The sequence below is a fragment of the Zonotrichia albicollis genome, chromosome Z (assembly GCF_047830755.1).
Source record: "Zonotrichia albicollis isolate bZonAlb1 chromosome Z, bZonAlb1.hap1, whole genome shotgun sequence".
Lineage (NCBI taxonomy): Eukaryota > Metazoa > Chordata > Aves > Passeriformes > Passerellidae > Zonotrichia > Zonotrichia albicollis.
In genome coordinates this window covers 51,510,634-51,535,792 of record NC_133860.1, presented here as the reverse complement: position 1 = coordinate 51,535,792, position 25,159 = coordinate 51,510,634, and the positions used below count along the sequence as shown (strand labels likewise).

Genomic DNA, 25,159 nt, shown 5'->3' with positions numbered 1-25,159 from the left:
CCTACTGTCAATCAGTAAATCTCAGGAAGTCTCTGCCCTTCCAGCTCTGCCAGAGATAAGACAAAACATATCTTTTCTTGCTTCTTGGACTTTATTCACTTACATAGTGTTGTCCCTGCACAGGACAGCCCCAAGAGTCACACCATGTGCCTGAGAGCACTCTCCAAACACTTCTTGAACTCTGTCAGGATGCTGCTGTGACCATTGCCCTGGGGAGCTGTTCCTGTGCCCAGCCTCCCTCTGGGGAGAGAACCTTTTCCTGATATCCAACCTAAACCTCCCCTTACACAACTCCAGGCCATTCCCTTGGGTCCTCTCACTGGTCACCACAGAGAAGAGATCAGTGCCTGCCCCTCCTTTCCCCCTTACAAGGCAATTGTGGACTGCAGTGAGGGCTCCCCTCAGTCTCCTCCAGGCTGAACATACCAAGTGACCTCAGCTACTCCTCATATGGCGCTTCCCCTCAAGGCCTTTCATGATCCTCACTGCCCTCCTTTGGACTCTCTCCAATAGTCTAATTTCTTTCTCATGCTGTGGCCCCCAGACCAGCCCCCAGCACAGGAGGTGAGGCTGCCCCAGCTCAGAGCAGGGCAGGACAATCCCCTCCCTTGCCCAGCTGTGGTGCTGTGCCTGATGCACCCCAGGACAGGGTTGGCCCTCCTGGCTGCCAGGGCACTGCTGACCCATGTTCAACTTGCCATCAACCAGGACCCCCAAGTTCCTTTCCATCGTCTCCCATGTGGTTTAATTTTACACTGCTCTCTATTCAAGGTATACCACAATATAGTGGTATACCTTGAATAGAGAGCAGTGTAATTTTTTTTATTTTTTAATTTTTAAATTTAAATTTTTTTAATTTTTTCCTTACTGTCAAAAATCAATTCTCTGCTAAGATTCCACAGTAAGATAAAGCACCTGCAAAAGAAGCTTTTTTCTCATACAGTCTCTCAGTTTCTTTTAAGGCCTGACACTTGAGGATTTAGAAGAGACACTTTATCATGTGGATTAGAAATAGAAAGGAAAATATAAGAAAATACTACCAATTTTCCCATGCTGAATTTGTTTTAAAATCATTGTTCTAATTATCTTTGAAGCAAAGACAGCACTGGAGCAAATGAAGAATGCTAGGACTGAGACTTTAGCACTTATTCAGTAATAAAACAAAGGTGGATGAAGATTTACTAATGGATCTCTTCCATTTCAGGTATGCAGAACAGATATTTATAGGACCTTGTAAAATGAAAGCTTAAACGCTGCTCCAGAAGCACACCACTGAAAATGATAAAGATTCTAGTGCATTTAATTAAGGCACAGAAATATTTAAAAGATTCCTTCCTCCTGCAGTCGTATTATTAAAACTGTAGTATTACCACCATTTAAAGAAACATCTTTAAGTCTTTTGAATTACACAAGTATTTGCAACCAGATTTCAGCAAATTGAGTCATTTCAGAGTGCTTTCTAAAAATGGAAAGCCTTTGTGTATATAGGAATTTTTAGACCCATTGTGTAGATAGGAATTTTTATAATTAGTGTAATAAACCATGCATCTCCCAACAGGAAGTGTTTAACACACATTACTTAATCTGAAGCATGAGGAATATATCTTGTACTAAACAAAATTATTATTTGAGAACATATGAGGTACTCAAAATGCTTTAAAGACTTTTATCCTTAATCCTTCTAGTTTAGTATTCCTAGAAACCTAGACATAGCTCACCCAAGTCCAGTCCCTGCAGCTGACCAATATATTCCAGATATTTTTGTTTGAAATCTATAGCCAGCTGTTAAGATTTTCCAATAACTTTGCATTAGAAATAGCTACAGTCATTGTTTACTTCTGGAAACACAGATGCATTTTTTAAGAACAAAAAATGCACACTTAGCAGTTTTTAAATGGCTTGTCAGAATGATTAATGATTCCGGTTGATGGGCTAAAGTTAAACCATAGAATCATAGCATGGTTTGTGTTGGAAGGAACCTAAAAGTTCTTCTAGTTCCACCCCACCCCATTCCCCCTCTGCCCCCCACTAGGCAAGGGACGTCTTCCATCAGACCAGGTTGCTCAAAGCTGCATCCAACCTGGCCTTGAACACTTTCAGGAATGGGGCATCCACCATCTCCCTCGAGCAACATGCTTCACAGCCTCACTACCCATACACTAAAACATTTTTTTCCTAATAACTAAACTAAATCTGCCCTCTTTCTGTTTAAATCCACTACTCTTTGCCCCACTGCTACATGCCCTTGTCAAAAGTCCCTCTTCAGCTTTCTTGTGGGCACACCTGATAAGCTGTAAGGCTGCTCTGCGCTCTCCCTGGAGCCCTCTCTACTGCAGTTGACCAGCCTGTCTTCACAGGAGGGGTGCTCCAGCCCTCTGAGCACTGAAATGTGTGCAATGAGGACTTTAGGCAGTCATAAAATAAGGTTACACATAAATTCTTACCTCTTGCCATTCTGTAGGATACCAGGAGGGTGGGCAGTCAAAGCGATTACAGGCTTGCACAAGGGATGGCTTGGGTGTAGAGCACAATTCATCTGCCAAAATCACAGTCTCATTGGTCTCTCTTGATAGCAGATGAGAACAGAAGACATCTCGTGTCTGCAAACCAACCCCACAGGTAAGACTGCAAGTGCTCCAGTTCCCAATCTCCCATCTGTGAAGAGGTCAGCAGAGACAATCTTAAGCACAGAAAAAAAATCACCTTAATTTTTTCTCCTATTATAATGACAGATGAAGAAATAGTGAATGAAAGGGAAATTTCCTTCTCAGATCAATGTCCCTCTGGTAGCTGGAGAATGAGGCTAAGATGAATATTTGCAGCTCTGCATTTTCATCTCTTGTCAGAAGTTCTTGGACTGCAAGTCTCTGGGATTCCTGCAATATCACAATTAATGTTTTGTGGCCTACAGTAGGATTTTTTTTTTGTCTGTAGGAGCATGGACAATGTAATTCAAAATAGAGTGGAATTAATTAACTTATTTTCTCCCACTATCTTGAACAAAAAATAAAGGAAGATATTAACAGAAGTGTAATTAAAGGAATGTGAAACTGAAATGCTGAGAACAAATTTCTTTGGTATTCTTGACTTACTTTTCTAGGCTGTTGAGATAGGAGGTATTAAAGCTTTGAGAGATGCAGTGGGAAAGCAGGGGATCATCTTTAACCCCTGGATGAACATCTGTCACTGAGGTAAATCTTCTCTAAACTAGCTACGTAAATCCTGCATCAACAGGATTGTTGATAATGGTATTTCAGTGTTCATCACCTTAAAACCAGATTTCTGCTATTTGAACTGTACAACCCCTAATTTTGTCAGGTAAACACAGAAAATTCTTTAAAACACTAGGCCTTCCACTCATGTCTCAGCTAGAAAGCACTTCAGAGATATGTAAAAATGTATACACAAAAAATAAGTCATATATTCAGAAAGAAAATACAAGAAAATAGCCTCCCCAACAAATTCATGCAAAACTCAATGTTGACCTGGATATACTCCCACATCCAAAATGAAAGCATGAAAATCCAGATAGTGCTGTTTTTTCTAAGTCTTAAGAGTAGCTTCATTTCCAACATGATATTATTGAAACTGATTGCTGAGAGAATAAATTAAAAATTCAGGAAAAGGAAGGCTCAGAGAGCCCATCTTTGAAGAAAGCAAATCCAGGCAGAAGCTTAAAGAGAGTGATTATGAAGGAAGATACCCTCAGGCTCCAAATAGGATGGAGGCAGATAATGAAGAAAAGTTATGAAGCATGTCAGCAGAATGTAGCAGATTTTGTGGAAGAAGCAGAAAAAACCCACTCTGACGCTCAGAGATCTGCAATCAATGGAAATAGCTCAGTGCATGTAAAACATACGATGTTAGCAAACACAGTACTCAACCATTTAAGATTGTGCTCTCCTACAATCACTGAACAATTCTAACCTCTTTTTAGTTTATAATTTTATTTTTTGAGCATGTTTCCTTTCCTTCAAATAACACCCTTAACATATTCAAACAGCTAGCAGGTAAGAAATTTTTTTCCTCCCTAGATGATATGCTGATGGACCAAAGGCGCATTGCTCCTCTACTGTGCTCCATCTGCTGGTCACATTCTCTGATTTTATAAAAGGATCCATCCTGAGCCTCACTGTAAGCACAAATGATGCTGTAGTTTGCTTTTAGACAATGTTCTTGGTTCTGTTAGTAGCAATGACAACAATCTGTTTAACCCTTTCTAACAATAAATGCATCTTACATACTGAAGTTCCCGTGGTCACTTTCCAGGCCATAGTACACTGAAGGACGCTAATCTGTACAAATGTACCAGGAGCTATTTATCAGTGGAAAAGGAGTAACATATGGCAGCCAGTTAAGCTAAGCTGGAGTATGTTCTCCATATGAGCGATCTGAGGGGAGAGGTCTTCCCAGAATTTCCATGAAATTGTCAGAATTAATGGAAATATCATCTACTCTTCAGTTTTGGTGCAATCTAAAATAAGATGTTTAAGTAGGTGGTGAAAAGAAGGCATTTTCTTACTTTAGAACCTATTTTGATACATGGTTAGTTGCCAGAATTTCTTTTTTTCAAGTGCTGGCAGTAGCTGTTGCCTACAGCAACATTTTGTTTGTTATTGGTTAAATGCAAAATGTTTCTGTTGGCAATTCACATCTCAGTGGCTAACAAGCCACATAAACCTTTTGGACATCTTGGCTTCTTCAGAAGAGGGTGTCTGTTTCTTCTTCCAGAAAGAAATGCTGTATTTCCATAAAGAAAAGAGATTTGTTTTTCTGAATTGTTTGTGTTTAAAATTTCTGAATGTTGCAGGTTGCATCTGTAACCCTTCCCATAACTAACATTGTTTTTTCACAATTCTTTTCAGATGAATTAAAGAGGAGTTTCCTTTGAGGAGCTCACAAACTGTGAGGTCAAATACTTCTTACCCTTGTACTTTTGTAGCCCCAAGTGACTTATATGGGCTTTCACAGATGGAAAACAAAGAATGTAGAATAAAACAAACATGTGTAAAGTGGAGTATGGATGTGCAAATAACTGAACCCATAAATGATATTACATGAATTTCAACGTCCTAAGAAGCACAGAGAAAACCACTGATAATCTTATAGAATTACAGGCCTGTAGAATTATTTTATAACAACTAAAGGTGATTGCAACATTTTGAATTAATATTATCCTACTAAATTTACCAACTGGTTTCTAGAATACTTGTACTGTTGGAGATAATAATCTTAAAAATATATACATATTACTGTTTTTCTAGAGTAATGCTGTTTTGTCCCTATTGTAGAGTGTTACATAATGCTAACTGAAATATGTCCTGTCCTAGTTCATGTGGTACTTAGCTGTGAAATCCTCTATCTTTTCTTCTGGGTGTTTTGGCCATACTGACTCACACACAGGGCATACAAAAAAGAATGTCCTATATGCATCTGTCAGTACCAGAATTAAAACTCAAATAGGAGAGAATCTTACACTTTAAAGGCTAAATAGAGTAGTTACAGAATCAAGCTAAAGGAACCTTGCACAAATGGAACTTGTGATATCTTTGTAAGCTGACTGCAGCTGCTGTTAAGGTATAGACTTTAGGAACAATCTGCATACTTGCTGGTTTATAGAACAGCTGAAAGTCATCTGTTTGGTACTTCCCATATTACTTTTCAGAACCTGGTGAAAGAATTGCATAGTTTTGGTCCAAAACATACATTTTATCCCTTCTCCTTTCTCCTTCACTACTGCCCAAAACTCTACAAACATGTGGTAACAGAGAAACAACATAAAAATATAGCCTTATCATACAGTAGGACCTTGGTGCATTTATGCTACTAAAGCCCTGGCTTGTTCTAGCTCTAGGATTGTCAGTTCACCAGTTGTCCATCTCCACCTCCTAAATATCTAAGTAGTGTTTATGTATGTAAGCCCAAACTAGACTTTAAAAATATTTCAACAACTGTATTTAATATGAAACAGATTTCAAAACGTTTTCATCCTCTTCAGAATATAGATACATAACTCTACTGATATACATAAAATACACTGAATATTTGAACTGATTGAACAAAAACTATATAAATTCAAAACCAGAAATTCATTTAGAGATGGCTAGCAAAGAGGAATGTAAGAGGAAAGAGGTAATTCATAGGGCTGGATGTGCTGAAATAAATATATGTCTATCAGTAATATATGTATCCCTGATACACGTATCACATGTATCACACATGGGTGAACATTTTCCAAATGAACATGGATGAAAACAGGTTTCTACTGGAAATATTTAGGGAGCAGAGGATGGTCCGAAAATACAACTTCTTTCAAGTATTATCAAAACTTCAAAACCAAAACTGTTCATAGAAACCTTTAACTTTCCAAATGAATGATTTCTTTCTTCCATAAGGATATCTTAGTAGTTTTTTTAGCGTTGGTCAACTATATGGACATGTAATGCACATGAAGATAGGCAGACTCAGTAGTTTCTGAAGTAGTTTCAGAAGTACCAGATCTGACTGCTCAAGGCAATGCTTTTCCTTTAGTTTCTCTTACACACAAATGATAAGGGATGGGTGTAGTCTAAAAACTAGACAAAATTTAATGAAAACCCCAGTGAACCAAAACACTGCATTTCTTGCATTTCCAGGAACTAGAAACTAACAAAGTGAATTAGTAATGGACAGATCTTATGAACAGAAAAATACCAGCTGGGAAATTTATCAGCCAGTATATATTATGAATTGGACTAACAATCTGATCTACCATCATTTTTGTAAGTCTAATCGCTAAAGGACCAATAATAAAGTGCTATTTTCTGGAACATTCTCATTAAATAAATTAGGCTTATTTAAGGAATGCTTATGCATATGCTTAATTCCACATCAACAAACAGTTCCTTCAGTTATCATGGTCAGTGCATTTTAAAATGTAAATACTCACAGCGCCCCTGAATAAAAGAAAAGGAACAACTTTGAAGCTCCAATGGCCAAAAAAGACTCAATAATCTGTGGTTACCCCCACAGGACCATTATTCCATGCTATTACTGTAAATCTAAAAATATTAGAGATTCTCTCAAAAGACAGTTTAACTATGCCATTTGTAATAGGGAAATGATCTTTACATACTTAACAAAAATCTTTCTGTGGTCTTTGAATTAAATTTGGGCATTTATTATCAGCTTAAGGCCGTTTAAAAAATTCCAACACGTGACATGAACATGCAAACCTGTAAAGTTCTAAACATCTAATTTTTAATTAGAAAGGAGCTTTCCTTCTTTCTTTCAATAGAAAAAAAATAAAGGTATCAATATCATATTGTACCCCAGCAGTTCAGGTGAAGAACTGGAGGATCAAGAGAGCAGGATCTTGTTCCTGGCTCTTTGGTGAACTCCAGAAATGAGTGACACCAGAACTGGTGAAACATGGGCAACCCTGTGAGTGTGGGTATATTCTCTCTAAATCCAAATGGAATTGTAAAGTACTGGGCTGGATCATAACATTCTCCCACCTGCGTCTCAACTTCATATTCACAAAATCACAACAAAGTGATGTGTGGTTTTTTTTGGTGTGGCTTTTTTCCCCCCACACTGTGCTTTGTCCATGCTGCCTGCCTAGGTAATAACCTCACAGCAGAGATGTTATCTTATTCTTCTTTCTCTACCAGCTACACAACAGGAGTCTCAGCTTGACAGGAGCCTCTAGGCATTATTGCATCATGAGTAACAACAGGGAGAACAGTGCACTGTAACTGCAGTTTTGAAATGTCCCTCTCACTGTCACGAGAACTGGAGATCAGACAATACTTCTGCTAGCTAGAGAGATCAGAAAGTGGCACTGGCTAGTAAGCAGCTACTCATGGCAAGATAAGACAGTAGAATTAGTTGTGGCCCCGGCAGGGCTACGAGCCTTCAGTACAAAACACTCTCTCAATGCCCATAATCAGTCTGGAAAAAGTAAATGATGTAGGTAGAACTTGTAGTCTTGAGCCAAAGCTCTATGTAGGTGACAACTTTGGACAAGCTCCCATATGCGCAACATATATGGTAAACCCCAAATCATTCTCTAAGGTGTTAGGTGTTATAAGAAAATTATCTAGGGATGTGGTTTAATGCTGACAGAGTCCCTTCTACCCGTGCCAAGACAATTGAACATTGCACAGGAAAAGTAAACACTTTTCTAGAGAAAGACCTCCCAAACTAGTTCAAAAAATGAAATTATTGCCATTTTTATGTGGTTAAAGCATATGAAAATGATACAAAAGAGCTCTTCTTATTTATAAAATAAATATTCATCAGTGTGGAGAAAGGTTTGCCTGGAAGCATCTGACTTAACATCTGACACCTGCCAGCATAAAGACATTCCTCAGTGCACAAGGGATATGTGCGTACAACAGGCTGAGTAAATCACATATTATATCAATACTGGTTTCCTCCTGTCTCCTGTCCTCTGTCAACCTGTGCATTCTCCATTTGGCTATGAAGACAGAGAGGTCTGCTCACAGCTCAAGCATCTCCTCCCTTCCTTTTGCCTAATGAACCCAGAAAAGGGTTTGTGGCAGAGTTTCCTGCTTCAGGTGTGAAAGGCTCATTTGAGCTGTTAAATGAGCTTTCTTGAGGTTCATTTAACAGATATATTTTTGATTGAGTAAATATGCTAAGTATCACATCTTAAATACCATGTCAGAATGTGATCTTAAGCTCTGAAGAGCAGGAATATATAACATCCATTCCATTTGGATGGCTACTACATAGTTTCTTGTAGTGAAGCTACAGGACTGAGATGACAACTCCCAAGTCAGTTCTTGACTTTATAACCAAAGAAGTCTCAAAGAAGGTGGCAAAAGCCAAGACTTTAAGTACAAGTTATTTTTCATCCAGATGGTAAATCACTCACAGTAAAATCTGACTGCTCCTTTGAAATGAAGTATGAGAGCAAAGACCTCAACCCTGGTGTTCAAACACAGATCTGATTTCTCTAGGAAGGGATTTCCCTACTACCGTGGTTCAATTTGTAGTAAACCAAACATTACAAATATACATACAATACACACATACTTCAGAAGAAAAGTGAGATTTAACTAAGCTCTGAAAAAATCAATGGTCATTAAAATATAAAAAAATGAAAATACAATGAAAGTACTTTTAAATCATCACTAGCAAAACCAGAAAAAACAATTAATACTTAGAGCTGTTCAGTGCCAGCCTCACAAAATCCATTGTGCAGTATCCATTGCACAGTGTCTGCACTGTGAGAAGGAAACTCAACAGGCAGGAAAGGTTTCAGGAGATTGTTGTGCTCAAGGCAGAATGAGGTGTTTCTTCAAAAAGTGTCTTCCTTGAAGTGAAGGAAGGCCATTAGAGATATGCAGACAACACAAATAAGCAGATCAAAGGCTCAATGAAAGTGCTGTGGTAGGTGACAGAAGTGGCCTGCACTCTGTAAACTTACTGATATCAATTAACATCGCAGCTCATTACAGCTGATTGTGGCAGGGAGCCAGTATTTATATACAGAGCCAAACAGAGGAACATAGAGAAGGAACTCAAAAGTCAGAGAAGTACAGAGGGTAAAAGCAACTCTATAGCTGACAATTCTGATTGCTAGAGTAACCTTATGACATGCCTCAAGCAATATTTATAAGGTTCTGCACTTTAAAAAATCTTGCTGTCCCTTGAATCGGAGGTACAGAACATCAACTATTCAGGCAGGACAGAAAAGAGAGTTTGTGTTCTGCTGTCAACATTTTGAACAGTGGGAGGTTGTGCAGTGCATCTTTCAGGGGACTTTTGCAGATACAGATTGCACAAACCCCACAGGAAAATGAAAAGGCAGCTTCAGGTAAGTGAACTGGTTTGGCAGGGAAGTTGTTTGAGGAATTAGCAGTCATACTGGGTACTGAAGAGTGCCTCACAGAAGACTTTTATTCTGGTTGGTAACTTCAGCATTGAGGTAATTGATAGCAATGGCAGTCTTTAATATAACCACACAGACCAGGTTAGGTTTAAAGAGATAAATAAATACCAGTTTAGATTTGGCTTATGCTTAAAGTAGCAACTTGTTACAAGGATGTTGTTTAATTTATTATGTGAGATACAATGAAAATAGATCCTTGGTAGGTCTTTCAAGAATGAAGCAGTTAACAGGTAAGGAAAAGAGTAAATCAGTGTAAAGGTGGAAAGCTGGTTCAAGAAATAATATTGGGAGGTTTGAGGAATAGAACACAAATTGCACAAGTGGAACTTGTAACAGAAGGTGGCAGAAGCTGAATGAGGAGTCCATGGAGGAAACATACTGGGAACTACACAAGGGTGAGTTTGAGCTAATGTACATTACCCTAAACCTACATTCAAGCAATGCAGAAACACAAGAACTACTAATTTATGAAATAAATTTTGCAGATCAGTCTACATAATTCTGTTGCAAAGAACCAAAGGAAAAATATCCTGGCTTCTGCTCAGGTAGAGTTAATTCCTGGTCTGTAGTTGGTTGGATTCAGTGTGAGAATAATGTTGATAACGTACTGCTATTGTGTTTGCTGCTAAGTAGTGTTTATATTAAGGACTTTTTTTAAGTCTTGTGCTCTGCCAATGAGGAGGATCAGAAAAAAAACCTGTGAAGGAGCATAGCCAGGATAGGTGACCCATAGCAGTCAAATGAATATTGGAAACTGCAGGATGTCATGCCTGATAAATAAACTGGAAAAGTTACCTGGAAGGGGGGTTGTTTGGGGTACAGAGATGGGTCTGAGCATTTGTCAGAAGGTGAGCAACGATATTGTGCATCTCTTGTTCCTCCATGTTTTTCTTCCTCTCTTGTTGTCATTTTTGTTATCATTCTCATTTTCATTATCTACTGTAATTATTATACGTTATTTATGTTTTAATTATTAAAATCTTCCTCTCCCAACCTACAAGTTTTAGTTTTGATTCTCCTTCCCATTCCACTGAGGGGCGAGGGTGTGAGTGCACAGCTTCGTGGTGCTGAGCTGCCATCTGGGCTTAAATTACAAAATACTAACACGTTGTTGCCCATGACAGAGCTGCTTTATGTTGAAAGCCCCCTAGCTCTTTCCACACTGGTGCTTTCCATACAGGACTATGTCATAAGCCAACACATTTTCTTTAGACCTACCTTTACAACATAAGGAAAATATTAAAACACCCTGCTATTCCTGAGGAAGACATCAGCAAGCTTACAGATACCAGAACACAAACAAAGAAGAAGTTCTGTGGTGAGACATGTGCTGATTTTAGTACATCTGAGAAAGTGATGATTTTTAATCTGAAATTCCTTCTAAATTGAAACTTAAAAAAATTACATATGGATGTAGATGGCACAGAAATAATACACAAAAAGCCTGACTTCACAAATTCTAAGATCAATATTCATGAAACGTGTGATTTTGTCTTACAGATTAACAAGACTTGTTGCATTGCACTAAATAGTTTATTTAGTAGTTGTTTTGCCCTGGGTGATGGGAAGCTTGTACTGAGTATGGTATGTTATGCAGCTTATTCCCCCCTCTCTTATCCCATGGTCTTTCCCCCATCCACCCCTGTGCTGCACACCTGGTGGGCGGTCCCATGGGTGCCCCTCCCCTCACCCCGCCCCAAGGGATCCCATTGGCCACTGCCCTCTTTCCCCGCCCCCATCCCTGGGTATAAAACTCCACTGCAAGGGTGCCACACACTCTTTTCCGCCTGGGTGGTCGCAGGAACCAGAGCGTCCCATCCCAGGCCAACAAACAGGATTGTCATCCCCGCGTGGAGAAGAGTGCTTCTCTTTTATTTCTGTCTGTGCAAGTCCGTGTGGGCTAGGGTTCCAGCTGGCCGGGTCGCACTCATACAACAGCCCAGGGAACCACAGGCTATTGCAAAGTCTCTCCCTAAATCTAAAGAAGCCTTTCCTGAAACGATAAGGGCAGGAAAGAAGCAAAGATGTTCACAGAATGGACAAAGTAAGTATGTTAATGAATGAGTGTTCAGATAACAGTGACAGGTTTCAGTAATTCTCTAGCAAATCCAAGTTTTATGAGCAGCACTGCCACAAAACCAGCAGATAACATGAGCTTCTTGCTGACCTGGCTGGCAGCATTACAAGGAAAATATTTTCAATAGGATGACCTATTCCTGAACTATTTAACCAAGGAAGAAGATACAAACAGACTGTCTCTCAAATTAAAGCATACACAGTGTTTCTCTATTTTTTTTTAGCAGGGGAAAGAACCTAAGAATGTATCTATATAACCATATGGTACTGTGATTGAACTCAGGAAACTCAAAATGTCTGCTGACATTCCATGTTCTGCTCTGAGTTCCCTTCCATGTCCTTCTGGCAATATAGGGCAAAAAAGTCAGTATAGGAATTTTGTTCCAAGGGTGCATCCAGAACCAGTATTCTATGCTGAATTTTATATAGGGTCCATGGGAATCTCATGTAGGGTCAATGCAACTCCTGGTGTCAACACGGGCTGTGGGATGAACAGATCAGAGCAGCCCTGGGGAGAAGGATTTGGGTGTGCTGGGGGATGAGAGGCTGGGCATGACCCAGCCATGGGCACTGCCAGCCCAGAGAGCCAAACGTGTCCTGGGCTGCATCCAGAGCAGCGTGGGCAGCAGGGGAGGGAGGGGATTCTGCCCCTCTGCTCTGCTCTGCTGAGAGCCCACCTGCAGGGCTGCATCAGCTCTGGGGTCCCAGCACAGGAAGGACATGGAACTGATGGAGAAAGTCCGCAGAAGGTCATGAAGATGATTGGAGGGATGCAAAAATTGTCCTGTGAGGAAAGGCTAAGAGAATTGAGATTATTCACCCAGGATAAGTGAGGGCTTTGGAGTGACCTAATAGCAGCTTTCCAAGTCCTTCCTTTCATGCAGGGAGCCTACAAGAAAGATGGAGAGAGACTGTTTAGAAGAGCATGTACTGACAGGACAAAGGGAAAAGGCTTCAAACTGTGAGTAGATTTAGATTACATGTTAGGAATAAAGTCTTTACTGTGAGGGTGGTGAGACAATGGCACAGCTTTCCCAGGAAATTGTGGAAGCACAATCCCTGCAGCTGTTCAAGACCAGGTTGGATGGGACTCTAAGCAACTTGGTGTAGTGGAAGATGTTCCTTCCCATGGCAGGGGTGTTGGAAATACATGATCTTTAAGGTCCTTCTCAAACCATTCTATGATTCTATTCCTTTTTACTTTATATTTAAAGATCCTGAAACTGTAACCAATAATATATTTAGTAGTCCACTCACTCTTCACTATTAAAAGATGCTTTTTTCACATTGACATTTAGAGACCAGAACATACAGGTGCTCCTCACTTAGTGTGGGGAGGCTCTAAACTCATGTTATACCCACAAACCATCAAACACAACTATATGGAAGTATAAAATGATTCTGACTCAATGGAAGAAAAAATGCTATTCAAAGTGATGGTATAATAAAAGTTATGATGTACATAGGCAAATTTAAAGGTATTAAACCACATCATATCTCCATCCTAACTGCTATATCTACATAGATTTGTGTGCAGAATCCACATACTCCAGAATGGTAACTTAATGCACTTCTCCAAATTTTCCTGAGTGAGAAACTGGTTTCTTAGACCTTGCAGAAAATAGAGACTTTAGACAATGCAGCTTGCTCTCTCATGGGAAGGGAAATGTATTTGTCTTATGTACCCGAAAATATTTGTTCAGACCTGAACAATGTAAGCATTACAATTAAACAAACAAATACACTTCCATAAAACACAGTTACAAATCTGTGGATCCATTGGTTGGTAATTAGATGCACAGAACTCTTTGTGAGTGCTCCAAGTGTCTCCCAAAGCTGTGAATGAACTAACAGCTGGTTAGATTACACAGTACATCAGCTTAGTCACAATTCTAATGGGTAATTGCACATTGAAGATGGAAATTTTCATGGGCACAAATAAGTCTTGCTGTGCTTCTGGAGATGCGACAGACCTGCTTGGCAGATAGAGAATTCATAATTTCATCAGTCTGACTCCTTTAATAGGTACTTAATTCACTCCAAACTGAATGGAAGTGAGGGCTCCTTCTCCATTTATTTCATGTGTGCATCTTTTATTTCATGTGTGAACCTGATGAGTAACTATGTTAAAGAACCATACAATACATTTCAAGAATTAGGGCCACATTTTAATTTTTTTTTGCTCATCTTATCTTTTCATCCATAAAGGTTTATTGGTTTGAAAGTACTGGGTATTTCTCAGAGTCTTACAAATTACTTCAGCAATACTGCAAGTGACAGATATAATGGCGCTGCTCAGTTCACCCCTTTTTAAAGGAAGTGAAGATTGTAAAATCAACAATTTAGAAGACCCTGTAGCTTCTTTCATATGTTAATGCTGAAGTGAAAAAGTTAATTCTGCTAAATATGCTACAAAATGTTTGACTTCATATTTGGTGCAAAAGGAAAGACATGGGGTTTTTTGCTGTTGGGAAAGCTTCTTTGGGTAATGAAATCCTGCGGGTGAGGCAGTAAATTAATACTCATGAAGACTGAGAATAAATTTAGAGAAAAAAATGAGGAGTAGAAGCTAACATATGAAACATTGGAGTGTGATGGTATTTGATCAAAAAAGTGAAAAATATCAAGTGGCAGTGGATTCTAAATTCTAGAATAAATGAAGAGAAAGGTTAGGAGAAGTGAACTGTATTAAGGTGATGAAACCCATAAAATTAACTGTGTCAGGAACAAAAAGAAGAGTAAGTCTGCTCTCCAGAGGAACTCAGTAAGTCCCTAGCACAAATTAAAGATAATACTCATCACAAACCAAGCTATAACAAAACCGTGTTAGGGCATGACAGAATTGTTTCAACACAATGGTGTACTAACTTGGAGAAATTAGTGAACTGGAGATCTGTGTAGAGGAAAATAACCTATCTCAGTATACAGTATTTTGATAAAGAAGTGTGTTTTATCATTCAAAGTAAGAAGGATATATGGTAGAAGTTACTAAAAAAACGTAATTGCACTCTAATATTTTATGGTGATAGTAGTCTGATGGAAATAGAAGCTGAAATGAAGGAAAATGTCTCTTATTGTAACACTACCGAATGAAGGAATCATCATATTATTGAAAAGCAAAATGGGGGAAGACTTCTGAAATTTTAAACTAGAAGAGCTTGCGGCAGGGCATAATGGAGGCTCCCGAGCTCCTCCGACCCTCCGAACTTGCAAGTTGCTTTGCTTCACATTTCCATGGGACACACATGGCTGAGAAGAGTTGCCCTGGGGACATCACTGTAACTGCAGCTGTGTAAAGGACATTGGGGAGCCAGAGAGAAGAACCAAAGAGAAAGGGGAAGGGCAGGCTGCCAGACACATCTTGAACAATCTCTTGAGAGCCAGGAAGGGTGCAAAGCAGGAGATTATATTATAGAAAAGGGGAGAGAAGAGAAATGTTCTTAGGTCACAGATTAATATGTTTTAAGGCCAGGGTTTTACTACAGTGATGGGGGTAGTCCTGCAGGTAATGCAGGTTAAGAGCATAACAGAGCCACCTAGGGAGGGCAGTTTGTTTAGATGTCCCTATATAGGCCTGTGTTTAGCATAATAAAGCTAGAGAATAAATGACCTTATGATTCCCTTATCAGGTCCACAGCTTCAGTCTAAGATGTTACTCAAACTGAAGGCATCAAATAAGGGCAAATCTGCCCTGTGTGACAGCATATTCCTTCTAATGTCTGATTCTCCAACCTCCTCCATCACAGTCCAAGCTGTGGTCTGTGATCCCAGGAGGCTCTATGGGCTACACCTTAAGGGGGTCCCAAAGCCATTCTTAATGTGCTTCAGCTAAAAATAGACCTAAATGCATCCCATTTAAAAAATACGTCACTGGTTTGTGAGGATTTGAAAACCTGTCTGCATCACAAAGAGACGCTAATACCATCTTTGCCTCATTAATGCTAATTCTAACTTACAACTCTGAAAAAACTCCAAAATGCAAGAACTGGTAGTTTTTGATAATAAAAATAATTTGTATCCCCTTCCAGTAAGGCTGTAGTGCAATATCTGTAGACATAATGACTTGCAGACCTTTTAACCTTCTTCATGAACTATATAGAGATGCTCCAGTATTTCCCCCCACCAATGCAGAACACATCTGTATTAACACCCTTCCACACACAGGTCCCCTGTAATGGATTAGAGAAAGCTCTGGCCCTTTCACCCATATTGAACTAACTTCAGATTGTTGATGGGAGCATGCCTTATGCTGAGTCTGGTCTACCAGCAATCTAATGCCTTGAAAAAGAATGTTGATTTTTTTAATCCTTTGTAGTTTAACTTCAGCTGGCAAACAGAGCAAAACAGATGACAATACCACATTTGGCAAATAAACATTAAAATAAGAACAGGTGATTCATCACACAAACACAAATCAAGCTGACACAGAAGAGAAGAAAAAGAAAGAAAAAAAAAATAAAATTAGGCAATGAGGTAGAACCAAGGCTAACTCAGGCAACGTTTGCCCTTTCAGTTAGGTATCAGAACTACTCAGATAGTTTCCTGTCTTTTCCTGCATAGTTTCCTGTCTTTTCCTGCAAACCACAGAGGATTGAAATGGTAAAGGGAGAGTGCCGGGGTGAAATTTTGTGCTATTCCTAGAACCATCTGCTTTTTCTTCTTTTTTTTTTCCCTTCATTTTGTAGAATTCAGCTGTTCTTTGTTGCACAGAAATAAAAGTTCAGTTTTGAAAATATTCATGAACAAAGCTGTAAAAATTGCCTGTAATTTCCTCAATTTTCAGCCATCTGGTTGTCATTGCTTTGATTTTCTCTTCACTACTCCATCCATACATGTTTACCAAAACTTTTCAACACGCATTGACCAAATTATTGAGCAGTTATAATTAACAACAGAGTTACAACATTCTCTTTCACCCCTTTGGTAGAGCTTGTTGGCTCAGCATGAGGTGCTCATGCTGTTGGTCTTATAAACAAGAGCAATTATATCTGATTAGATGATGACTGCCTCTGTAATTCAGGCTGTGGAGGCTTAGGAAAAGACACATTTTGCATGTGAGTCATTTTGTTGCTGAAAACAGTCAAGCTAACATTGAAACAGGGTTCTTCTAATTGTTTGGGGTTTGTTTTTTTTTTGGTAGTTTAGAATACTAACATAGCAATTAGCAAAACTGAGGGATCTTCTCTTTTGTATTTTTCACTTAGAGAAGAAACTTTTAGACACTGAACAGCTATTCTGAGTTTACTTCTGGAAGACTGTGCTCTGTTCAGTTATTGCTATGTAATTTTTCAAGTGGTACAGCTTGATTGACACAAATTAAGTAATGACTGAATGACTGAATTAAAATTGTCATAGTCTTCATTCCTCTCTTTCCTGTAGGAAGCATGCTGGCTCTCCTAGTTCATCAAAACAAGCTATATCCTTTTCTAGAAATTTTAAACTAAGTCAATGACAACAAATTTTACTCTGTAACTATTGTGTTGAAAGTCAGTTATTAGCTCCCATCTTAGCAATCAGCTCTGCAGTGTTTCCCCTTTTCTTAATTCAGTTCAAAATGGGAAATTTTGTTACACTGCTTTCCAGGAGAAGAGGGTCTGGACTCTTTCTCTGCTATTGTTCTTGAAGCAATAAGCAAAAAACTCTCAATAAAATCTGAAACCTCCGGAGACTCAATTGGGATTTGAATATGGAGGAAATCTTCAAATTTTTTGTGTGCAGCTCTTCCTGATTCTTAATCTTTCTTCTCTAAGTATTTTTCTGACTCCATACAGCTGTGAGTATCTGAAGACAGATTTCCGTGGTTTAGTTTTTGTTTCTCTTCCATGTACTCAGAACAGTAATGTCCTAAGATATTAAGCCAGAATTCCAAAGAAAATTTCAAAGCATTCTCAGCTGCTGTTCAAGCACCATCATCTCTCAGTGTTTTCATAAATGTGAAGTATATTACCAGTATGTTTTACCTTTTACTATATTCTGTTCCAAAATTACAGATTGAAAAGGCTGATGACACCATAGATTAATTTCAAGTATTAAGTGAGCAAGAAAGTCTTCTAATCTATACACCTCTTTTTTCAGTAAGGAACAAAATGAACACTAACCCAGTTACTGTGCAGATCCTTTTAGTATCATTCTTCTAAAGTGTCCAAAAGAAAAAAGATGGCTCAAAACCAGAATGAAATTACTCTTCACCTACTACTTCTACAATTTCTTTCTCGAGGGCTTTTCTGACCCTCCAGAAAGGCTGATGAGATTCTGCAGTTCAGTGCTTTTGTCTATCTATAGTAAAACAGCTAAAACAATTATTTACATCGTACAGGACTAGCTCTTTGAGAGGCTACAGAGTAGCCTCCCATGTAACCAAAAATGCCCGTAGCAGAAGCAGCATTAAGCTCTGCAGTTCTAACATTTAAACATTCTCCCTAAGCAAGATCTTTAACTGTACTAGATTTTAGACATAATCATTAAATTCTAAGCATACTGGGTTGCTTAGGTTCAAGAAATGTCGCTGGAATAATTTCTCTAAATACATAAGGAGAGAATTTTTATTCTCTTGGGTAAGGCTTCTCAGCCTTTTCTTCATGCTGTGGACAGTGTTTTCTTGCTACCTAGACATTCATCACCATCCCAGTTGCCTTTTCAGTGGAATGCCTCCTCTACACACAACAACTGTGTACTCTAGCAGTCACTTATACACCAAGAATATTTTAGGAAAGTGGTTTTTATAATTTTAGCTTCTGTTAATGCACTTAAGCAGCTGGAAAACAGAGAGAAGAGCCAACACTATGAGACCAGCCAGCTCTCTCTATAAGTCATCAGCAAGAGCTCTGGGAAGTATCAATGGTTCACAGATTTTGGAAACTCCTGTAGAAGAGATCTAAGTTCACAGCCTCAATGTATTATAATTCTTGGACTTGTCAGTGGGTAGAAATGCCTTCATCAGCATACATAAGGACATGATTTTAGCCTAAATTTTCATCAGACTCCTGGATCAAATTTTTTTTAATTAGGATTCTGAAGTATCTTATGATTTAAACAAGGAGAAAATCTTGATTTGAATAAATTGTCATTTACTTGTTCCTTAAAAAAAGTATTAGAGTGCCTGTGAATAATGATTATAAAACAAAAGATTTTATACACTCTTTCATTAATATACCATTGTGTTTAACACAGTGACAATGCTAGGTGTAGCACTTCAGAAACACGAAGGAAATAAGATAATTATCCCATCACAGCCTGCCTGGGAGACACATCAACTTGCTTTGTTGCCTCTCTTTCCATTAGCCATGCTGCCTGCAGTCTGCAGGCCTGCTTGCTCTGACCAGAGGAACAGTTTTGCAGAATAGGTGCTGTTCTTCATCCTGGGCCTGCAGACAGGCAATTTCCTCCAGACCGAGGGGGCTTCAGGAGAAGTTGTATATACAGGGGAGAGAGTCATTTCCCCTCTTCTCAGTTGCAGCCCTAGGGGTGGATTAAAGCTGCTTAGTCTTCCCCCTCTGCAGCAATCCCCTTTCACCTTTGCTTCACAAGCTGATTCTCACCTACAGAATGATCCTCTTGTACTCCACTGAGGGAAATGCATACCTATGGCTGCTTTAAAGTAGCTCCACTCTGGTAGCAAGGTTACCACAGAGCTGTGGATAATAATGCAGATTAATTCAAGGAGTATTCACACAATTACTCAGATTACTTTTGTAACAAAAGTCATAAATACTGGCTTACAGAAGTGTGTTTTGCTTTTTCTTAACTACTGAGTACTTATTTTTCATGTCAGAATTGGTGGTTGTTCAATCTTCTAGCATGCACTCGTAGCAGCACTGATGCTTCTACCTATGAATAACCCCAAGAGTTCCACCTATAAAGTAATTTTTTCAAATGTTTATATAATATTTCTGTACTATTTCCAGCACTAAAGACAATATAACAAAGTTAGGGTTGCAGTATCACCATAAGCAGTACTTGTAATGCTTTGGTAAAGGAATTTGAATCTATTTGTGTCTGCCCGTTACAAATTCAAAATCCTGATTACCAACCAAACTGTTATTTATGTCCTTATAATTATTTCATGCTGGCTGTCTTTGATTTTTAATGTGAACCTTCTCTGTATATCCCAAATCTACTATTATTCATTAACAACATACCTCTCTGTAGCATGTTGTCTTATAAACCATACATACACCTATCCATAAATGCTCTAAGGTATATCTACCACCTGGACAGCACTAAGTGTTTTAAATAGTCCAAAGTTATATGTAAATGTATTTAAAATCTGCTGCAGTGTCACAGTGGAGCAAATGCACCTGCGTACAGCTGGGAAAAAAGACAATATGTATACAGTACATCCTATAGACTTGACAGACCCTATTTAAATAAACCATAAGAATGTCATAAAAGCTATTTTCTGTTGTCAAGGGTGAAGATGTGAATCTCTGCAGAGAAAGATCTGTTGTTTTAGGGTCATGATTGTGGAAACTGCCTGAGGCCGGGGACAAGCAGGTTCTGCAAAACCTTTCCTGAGAGGAGAGGTTGGAGAAGTCTCTTTAAACTTGACAAAACTCTGGGTAAAGTTAAGCCAATCCATAAACTGTTTACTTGAAGGACTTGCAGAGGCAAACAGTCTGATCTGCCCTTTGGTCTCACTGCTGCTTTGTACTTCCTGGTCAATATGATTGTGGCAGGAAGAGGGTGTAAGCCCCTGCAGTCTAAGAAAGGCATGATTGAGGCAGTGTGTTCCTCCAGACTGAAACGCAATAGAGTTCGGGGTCACTTAAAATTACGCCTACCTTGGGGGGCAGGGGTCCAGGCTACAGGACTTCAGCAGCTGTGGAGGACGACGGCTGCTAACACACAGTGTTTCATCTGCAATCTCCCTAGTTTGTTTGTTCAGACAGGTCACCACAGCCTCCTGGACACCTGCACACAACAAACAATGGTCACAAGCAGCTCTCAGTACCGGCAGGGGCAGCCAAGACCAGCCGTGGGCCAGCAGGACCAGCAGGGCTGCAGCACGTGGGGACAGCCAGCCTCGGGCTGGCAGCTCTGGGGCTGCAGCCCCAGCTGCACACTCGTCACTGCTTTCAGGCTAGCTGAGAGAGGTTTCTCAGTGCTGCAGGGAATAGTCCATGGATTCATTCACTGCTCACCTCCCTGGACAGAAAATTGTCCAGTGCTCTTATTTTTTCCCTTTTTGCATAAGGTGCAATGAGGCACTTTATTTCTCAGGCCAAGCAGGCTAAGGTGTGAAGATGGCCACGGCTTTCACATGCTGCATTTTAACCAACAGTTTGACTTGCAAAAGCAAAGTAAAACGTGGTCAGACAATTCAGCTCTTCTCAGTTTACTCTTCTGCATCCATGGGCCTGCACCCAAACTAGAGATGCGAACCCACAGAGTATATCTGAGAGTTGGGAAAGAACAGGTTAGAGAGACCTAGGAAAGAACAGCAGCTGTTGGGACTTAGAGAAACTGGAAGATTTGGTTATTATAGTTTTACTCAGAAAATCCTTGTTATAGCCAAAATCCTTATGTAGTATATGGCATACCAGTTAGTCCCACTTTTCCTATGAGTAGGGGCATCACAGGCTTTTTGGATCACAAGGTTAGAAAGCTAGAACATTGGGGATTGCAACATTACATGCCACATGGAAGAGGAATGGATGAGAAAACATCTATTTCCCCATGGATAAAAGGGGTCTGAGAGGGTCTGAGGATAATAATTGGCCTGAACTTCCTGAGAATCTGATCTACAGTGGTTCAAATACAATGAAAGTATGGTTTTTACATTCATTCCTGAGACCCAAGTTAGGAAAAGACTGAACTCCCACCAATTGCATTACAGTTTCAAAAACACCACTTTTTCAAAATATCTCACAAATTTTTAAAGATGCTAATGTGAAGGGAAAAAACCCAAACCAAGACAAAGTGTTGTAAGACCTTAAAGACCTCCAAAAACATGTCAGAGAGTTAACAATATATTCTGGTATTTCTAATTCCAGAGCATGTCATTAGGCAAAAAATTATTTCCTATCCTTCAAGAGGACCAAAGTGCTATATAGCTGATCACAGCCTCTGTATTCCTGACATTATTCACAAATTCATTCTCCTTAACCTCAGTATAGGCTAAGGCCCCAGAAAAGAGGCTTGTTAACCATTTTTTGGCTGCTATGTGTGTCAGCCTATTAAGATCATGGCTACGGCACCAGATTGTGCAGTGCGTCTCCCGTATCCCAGATACCAAAAAAAAAAAAAAGAAATTTGACAGTTTTGGACATGGAGATCAACATCAAAATTGCCAAAGTCAGTCACCAAAGCCAGTGCTGGTGGTGGTTTCCTTCTTTACAGAGTGGCCCCATATTTTCAATTTTGTTATTTAAGTCATCTCTCCAAAGACTTAAAAAAATTGTAAAGTGGGTAGCCTAGTAAAAAGACAGAACTAATGGTACTGATTTATATCTAGGAAAAGAAACTTACAAAACTTATATATATGAACAAGATGTTCACTGCCCTGTCATGTTCATTATTTTTCTAGCTCAATCATTTTTCTGTTGAGCATGTAACCATATTGTGTGCAGCAAGCACAGGCATATGGATTCTTCAGGATGGAATGCTCCTGGCTGAAGAACAGAGGTGCTTCTCTACCTGATGGGAAATGGCACTGTGTTCAAACTACTGGTCTCTATTTTGCATGGAACATCTGTGCAGGCCTGATATCGAGAACAATTTGATGAAGCCAAGAAAGAAGGGCTGCTGATCCAGAGGTATGGAAACAACAAAAGTATTTTTCCAGACTCTGTGGAAAGAAACTATAGATTCCTGCCTCATGCTGGCTGACGTGTTTCTGTTTGCTAGGTAGACAGCTCACTCCCTTTCTGTATGTCCTTCTCAGATAAAGTTCTGTAAACTGAGTGTACTTCCACAGCTTCAGTTTTTTTTTCTCTGAAGGGTGTCACCAGTGAGCTCTTGAACAATTATTATCAATTTAATAATTTTCCATTGCCTGTTATTTCAGTGTTGAATACTGAAAAGTGATGACTATGAGGTCTTGAATTCAAACTTTTCTCAATTTCTCAAGCTGATGGTTATCAAATTCATATAGCTGAGCTCTGATGCTACTGTTCTTCAGTTTTCAGTATCCGACCATCCTTAAACCTTACAGTAAGTTCATTCCTCATGCTTATTTCTTTCATCTAAGTAATCTCTGATTGCAATTCCAATAATTCTTGTCCATACTACAGGTATTCTAGTCTATTAAAATTTCTTTTTATCTTTGACAGGTCCAGTAATCTTGTCTGACAGCATAGATATCAAAGAAAAGGGTTCCTGTCTGAATATGACTGCTAGAATGTTTACTGACACTTTTTGGCTTTAATAGCTTGTGCCAGAAAACAAAAAACCCAAACCAAACAAAAAAACCCTGAAACAAACAAAAAAACCCCCAAACAAAACAAAAACCAACCAAACAAGCAAACAAAGCAACAAAAAGGAGAGAGAGAGATAAAAAAATCTGGCTAGCTCAAGCAGTAAAAAATGTTATCAGAATTACTTTCTTCAGCTTCCTCTTGAATCTCACACTAGTATGTCTCAGCATAATGACAATAACTGTCCATCTATTTTTGATATGTCAATGTGGCAAATGGTTATAAGCTTTAAATTAGGATGGCTCATTGAACATTTAGAAAATATAAAAATTTTTGATCATAAATCAGAAGTTCCACAGCACAGAGTTAATTTATAAAAAAGTATATGAATTTCAGGGAGTTCATTTGCCAAGTAATTGAATTCAAAACATTATTTACTGCACAATATGATTAGAACAAAAGCTGTCTGCTTTAAATTGCTTTTCTTGGGAAAAAAAAAGAAATCAGTTCTCAATAGGAAATTACAGTATAAAAATGTGGAATGGTGGGGTGTGAATCTAGGCAGTCTAAGTTCACTTTCAAAACATCATCAAATGAGAATTCTATGTTTATATCTACCAGGACAGAATAATTGTTACATGATATTTGATGACAGCACTGAGAAATGAAGCCACCAGCAGTAGACTACATGACTAACTCATTCCTTCTGGTTGCTGCTTCTGGGAGGTGAAAGGTTACTTCTGCATCTATCCAGTTTCTTCTCCCAGGACTCTAAACCAAATAAAATTAGTTTGACCAGTCTTGCACCTACAGCTACACAAATATCTGACTTAGCATCTGCTAATCTGGTAAATTTGGAGTTGATGTCAGACAAAAAGAAATCTTAGCTACAACTTTTTGCTGACAATTGAGAGATTAACTTTATAAAGAAAAATATCTCCTACAAATCAGTCTCTGTTAGTTACATTTGAAAAATACAAGCATGAGCTCTGTATTCTAAGAAATGACTTCATTTCAAGAGGATACTTCTAGGAACTGTTAAGGTTTTGGTAGTCACAGTAAAAGTGTGATGAATTGTTACTGCATGCCAGTAACACCAACACATGACATGTACTCATGTAACATCAGTGTTTCTCACAATTTAGCATACACTAGTGTCTCTTTTTTTTTTTTTTTTTTTTTTTTTGTGTAGGAAATAAAGCAAAAGTTTCAGTAGTCTGACAGCTGTGGACTGCTCTAAATATTGACTACCATCAGCAAGCCAAAGGCAAGCACAGAAAACCTCTGCATTATTTTCTACTAATTGAGGTTTTCAAGACTATAACCGATTACCTGTGAATCTGTACCTATTATTAACTCATAAAATGCTGAGTTTTTTTCAGTTCTACAGTATTTATTTTGAATTTTTCTACAGTAATCCTTTCTTAAATCACCTGAAAGCTGTAAAGTAAAAAGACAAGAGCTGGAAAACTCTAGGTTTAATTAAAAAGACACTGGACTGGACATATTTCTCAGAAGTAGTTAGATAAAATGATGGGGAAAAAAATGATATCAGAAACGTGTGTTAACAGTCTATGGTATGTGCAACCTGAGAACTTGATTAATTTTGAGAAACTACAATTGCCAAGCGTGCTTGTTGGAGACAACCACATAATTAGTGCCATTTTGACATAAGTTTTCTTTTGCACCGGGATAGGAGCTGATGTCCCTTATTGATAGGAGATAGGGAATGGCTGAGCCCTTAAAATATCCATTATTTTTTTCATCTGCAATGGGAGGACAATTTACTTCCATATGTTTTTGCTTGCACAGAGCAAACCAAGAGATA

The 25,159-nt window shown here is 38.8% G+C and overlaps 1 protein-coding gene across 3 annotated transcripts in view; it reads right to left on the bottom strand.

Annotated features, from left to right (window-relative positions):
* ADAMTSL1 (ADAMTS like 1) overlaps nt 1-25,159 on the bottom strand; it is a 394,276-nt gene that overhangs the window by 52,207 nt on the left and 316,910 nt on the right. For all 3 annotated transcript variants that reach the window (XM_074533419.1, XM_074533420.1, XM_014269810.3), the window contains 2 exons: nt 20,758-20,887; nt 2,445-2,655 (listed from right to left, as the gene is read on the bottom strand). In XM_074533419.1, coding sequence (XP_074389520.1) covers nt 2,445-2,655; nt 20,758-20,887 — 341 coding nt within the window. The remainder of the gene's footprint in view (nt 1-2,444; nt 2,656-20,757; nt 20,888-25,159) is intronic.